We start from the raw sequence: 4,717 nt of genomic DNA on the forward strand, positions 1-4,717 counted from the left end.
TGCGTAGCATGTGCCATATATAACTGAAAATTTTAACAATGTTAGAGCTAAAGGACGTAGGGTGTAATGAGTTTTCCAAATAAAGAGCTGTGACTGTAATTATTGAAGTTAAAGGTTATCCGCTGCAATCCGATACAAATATAAAGGACGAAAAGTGTAATATGCCTCTACAAATATTAAATATCATAAGTGAGGGATGAAATGCGTATTTTAAACTAAGAAGAAGGACTAAACACGTACTCTTTCCAATCAGGATTTCTATTTTTCACGTCATTACCTAACTATTACTCCACTTGTGCAAACATCCTCTTTCTCCATTCCTCTCTCTCATCTCTCTCTCTCTCTCTCTCTCTCTCTCTCTCTCTAGAATACAACATTCATTGCAATCAGTTTTCTATATCTATCAACTGTTGTTCTCGTTGGATTCTCATGACTTAAATGGCGTCTTAGATCTACTAACTTCGCCTAATTTTGCCTCTTGAGGTATACCCCTCTCTAACTTTCGAATTTCATTCATTTAGATCACTCTCTGTTTGATTTCATACGTATAATCACAACAATTGCTCATGATTTCGATAAACTCTGCTTATATCTTCTACGATTCGATGTTTACGGTTACGGTTAGGGTTTGCATATTGACGGATATGATTTTGTTTAATATATGTTATTTTATTGTTTTAATTTGCCTGTTTGAGATGAAGATCCAGTTAATTGAATTGTTTTGATTAAAGTTTGTTTAGGAATAATAACTTAATTTGATGTTGTTTAAGTTGTTAATATTGTTCATCTTTGGCCCCATTTTTTTGTCGTTTTTGAACATGATATCATGTGTTATGTGCCAAGTGGTGGTTTCTAGATTGTATCTATGCGTTTAGATATTTTTATTAATTGGTATACTATATAGTATTGGTTTATATTGGATTTAAGTTCGAATATAGTGAAGAAGAGAAGGAACTGGGCTTTTACTTTTGCTATTGGTTTTGATTATGTTTATCTGAAATTACAAGATGGTGTTTTGGAACTTGGAAGCATTTAATTTGAAATATTTGTATATCGAGCGTGTGAGCTTTAATCTCCTTGAAGGCCACCTACCCAACGTAAGCTGTATTTTATATGATCTCATTGGTAGGGTCATGGTGGGTCTCGTGAGTTTTTAAAAGACTTAGTTTTGGTATTCAAAAAGGGGTAGCGGCGCAGCTTGTTGCCCGCTTACCAACTATCTCGATGTAAATTTTGATAATCTATTTCAATGTAAAATTGTAAAGACATTTACATGTGACGACATCTTTATTTGCTAGATCTTTGTAGTCTGAAATCTATATACCGTACCAAGTATTTGTATGTCGCGAATTTGATCTAACTCGGAGATTTTGTATGAATTTGATTTGGTTCTTTGAAAGAAAATTATTGAAACGAAGTGTGTTTACATGTTTCTGTTCATTCGATTGCAGGTGAATGAAGCTTAAAGACTTGTCAGTAAGGAGGAATAGAGAGTTTGCAGATCTAAACATACCAATCTATGTTGACTACGTAATCGGATTTTATCCCAGAAATGTTATCAGATACGCCTCCCAACCGAGGTGTTTACATAACTCGATAAGGTTGTCGGCAACCGCCAACTGAATGGACAGGTCAGACACATCAGGCTTTGTGAGTGGTGGAGCTAGTGCTAGCCTATTGGAAACCTTTCTATTTCTGTTCATCTTAATTTACAAATCTTTGTAGCTGTCATAATTATTCCCCTAAACTAACCACAACCTCTTCAAAGTTCAAATCCTTCATAGCAATGGTTTACAGTAACCCCAAAATGGATCTCAACAATAGTCTAGCATTTGTTTCTTGTAATGGTAACAGCAATACCACATTAAGTTTAGACTGCTTCGGTTATGGTGGAAACACGGGTCCCAGACATGAAACCGCCTGTGAAAAATCGAAAGAGCAGAACACGAACATCGCACCCGATGACGGATGCAGGCTGGTCCTCGGGTTAGGACCCACCCCAAGTGTATATTCTAATGATTATTATTCAAGCTCAACTAAAAAGCCAGCCTCGGTTTCCAACACAGGGTTGTCGTGCGAGGGTGGTGATTCGGTACTCAAACTTGGTCTTTCGGATCATTGTTTTACATCAGTGAACGACGTATCATGTTATTCTCAGAAAGTTATCGATGAGGGTTCGACGTCTGCGAAGAAATCAGGTGGCTATATGCCATCACTGCTTCTGGCTCCGCGGATGCAAATGCACAATCTGTTGGAGCCAGGGGAGAACTCGTATCATGGGCCGCAGTTAAGCTCAGAGCCATCGGCTATCTCGGATTATTCTATGGGAACAATGTCCGACCATCAAACCGGCAATTCGAAGAAATGTAGGTTTGATGGGTGCACGAAAGGGGCTAGAGGTGCTACAGGGCTCTGTATCGGTCATGGTGGCGGTCAAAGATGTCAAAAACCGGGGTGTAATAAAGGCGCGGAGAGTCGAACTGCATACTGTAAGGCTCATGGTGGAGGCAGGCGGTGTCAGCATCTCGGCTGTACGAAAAGTGCAGAAGGTAGGACGGAGTTTTGCATAGCTCATGGTGGTGGGAGGCGGTGTGGCCATCCGTCGGGCTGCAGTAAAGCCGCTAGGGGCAAGTCGGGTCTGTGTATTAAACACGGTGGTGGAAAGAGGTGTAAAGTGGAGGGATGCACTCGCAGTGCCGAAGGACAGATCGGTCTGTGCATTTCGCATGGTGGAGGCCGGCGGTGCCAGTTTCAAGGGTGCAGTAAGGGAGCTCAGGGAAGCACTATGTATTGTAAAGCTCATGGTGGCGGAAAACGTTGTGTTTTTGCGGGTTGTACCAAGGGTGCTGAAGGTAGTACCCCGCTTTGTAAAGCCCACGGTGGCGGAAAACGATGCCTTTATGATGGTGGTGGCATTTGCCCGAAAAGCGTCCATGGTGGGACTAACTTTTGCGTTGCTCATGGTGGCGGCAAGAGGTGTTCTGTCCCCGGTTGTACTAAAAGCGCGCGAGGCAGAACCGACTGCTGCGTGAAGCACGGTGGCGGGAAGCGGTGCAAATTCGAAAACTGTACCAAGTCTGCTCAAGGCAGCACTGACTTCTGCAAAGCCCACGGTGGCGGAAAGCGGTGCAACTGGGGCGGAGAAGGGAAGTGTGAGAAGTTTGCCAGGGGGAAGAGTGGGTTGTGTGCGGCCCATGCTAGTATGGTCCAGGAAAAAGAAGCTAACGTAAACAAAAGGGGCGGTTTCGGAATCGGTCCTGGACTCTTCCATGGGGTTGTTCAAGCGCCAGCTTCAACTGTCATGAGCAGCTTTGACAACACATACTCTTCATCAGGAGTCAGCATTGTTTCCGACTCCATCGACTCACGCGAAAGGCCGACTAAACGGCAACAGTTGATCCCACCACAAGTACTGGTTCCACCATCGATGAAGCACCCATTTTCATCATCATTTACAATGCAGTTGAGCTCGGATCATGGCGGAGAAAGAAGCGAAAATGGCAACAGTAGGAAGAGTTTGGAGTTTGTGGTTCCGGAGGGGAGGGTTCACGGTGGCGGTCTGCTATCATTGCTCGGAGGAAACTTGAAGAATGCCACCATTGATGGGGTGTGATGAAGTTTAGATTGTTAAAGTTTCAAATTTTAGGCAAGTGTTTTGATTTTTTAAGGTGGTTTGTATGTGTGTATAAATGCCTTTAATAGGTGAACATTTCCTGTTAATGTTGTTGTATCATAACAATAAGAATGTGGTGTTTTCTTTTTGTTGTATATTATTACCATTACTATTATAACTAAGCTTATTTTTATGTCTGTTTTTGGAGTGACTGTTTTGATTTAATCCTAAACTTACTGTTACCAGTGGCGGAGCTAGCCCATTAATTTAGGAGTATTTTAATTTTTTTTACCGGTCAATGTAGTAGTAATAGGGGGCGTTGGGAGTCTGGGATGATTGTAATTCTGTGACGTTCTGTTTCCTATGTTGCCGCCCATACACAAAACAAAAGGATATTTTATTGTTTTGGTGCTTGGACTATGTTTGTCAATTTAGCCTATTTTAATTATATTATACTTAATTTGGGTTAACTCTATCATTAATGCCTAATTATTATACAAGTTTAGTGTTGTAAAATATTTGGGTTTATAAAAGTTTGGAATTTCAATAAATTAAAGTATCCTATATTTTTAGGGGTATCCCCGTGTTTGTTCAGAGATATTATTTATATAAAACCAAAAAAAAAAAAAAAAATACACTACGAATACGGGGTTGAGCCGTAGGCCGTGATACCCCTCTTTATACTATACCTCCGCCACGGACTGTTATTACAATATATAAATTACATAATAATGTATTTAATACTGTAATGGTTGTGTACCATTCACTTTTAAGTCTTTAACTCAAATATCCCTCTTTGATATGTGAAACATTTGCTTAAATTCTTAATGTGTATGAAACTGCTCGTGTAGTACATTTTGCTGATAAATTTGAATTGACAAGGTTAATATTTCAAGTGGTGTTGTGCCACTTTGTAACCATATCTTTCCATGGCATTGGCGAAAAATGGTGGGACGTAAGTACTGTTTGTTGCTCATTTAAAAAGGGTTAAATCTTGTTATCCTTTTTAATAATTTAAAGTTGCATCTTTGAGGTTTATATACCTGTTAATGACTTTACAACTTATACAGAATTGGTATCAAAGTTGTCTTAAATTCCCTAAAT

At 40.1% G+C, this 4,717-nt stretch overlaps 1 protein-coding gene across 1 annotated transcript; it reads left to right on the top strand.

Annotated features, from left to right (window-relative positions):
• The first annotated feature begins 285 nt into the window (after window positions 1-285).
• On the top strand, window positions 286-3,810 carry LOC110890279. The gene is made up of 2 exons (XM_022137878.2): window positions 286-483; window positions 1,452-3,810. Exon 2 carries the CDS (start codon window positions 1,787-1,789, stop codon window positions 3,611-3,613), a length of 1,827 nt encoding a protein of 608 aa, XP_021993570.1. The 5' UTR covers window positions 286-483; window positions 1,452-1,786; the 3' UTR covers window positions 3,614-3,810.
• Window positions 3,811-4,717: the final 907 nt, after the last annotated feature.

Source organism: Helianthus annuus, chromosome 11, assembly GCF_002127325.2.
Source record: "Helianthus annuus cultivar XRQ/B chromosome 11, HanXRQr2.0-SUNRISE, whole genome shotgun sequence".
Classification (NCBI taxonomy): domain Eukaryota; kingdom Viridiplantae; phylum Streptophyta; class Magnoliopsida; order Asterales; family Asteraceae; genus Helianthus; species Helianthus annuus.

Bases quoted from the DNA above. Each gene is read 5' to 3' on its own strand.
- LOC110890279 (XM_022137878.2), top strand. From the start codon at position 1,787: ATGGTTTACAGTAACCCCAAAATGGATCTCAACAATAGTCTAGCATTT.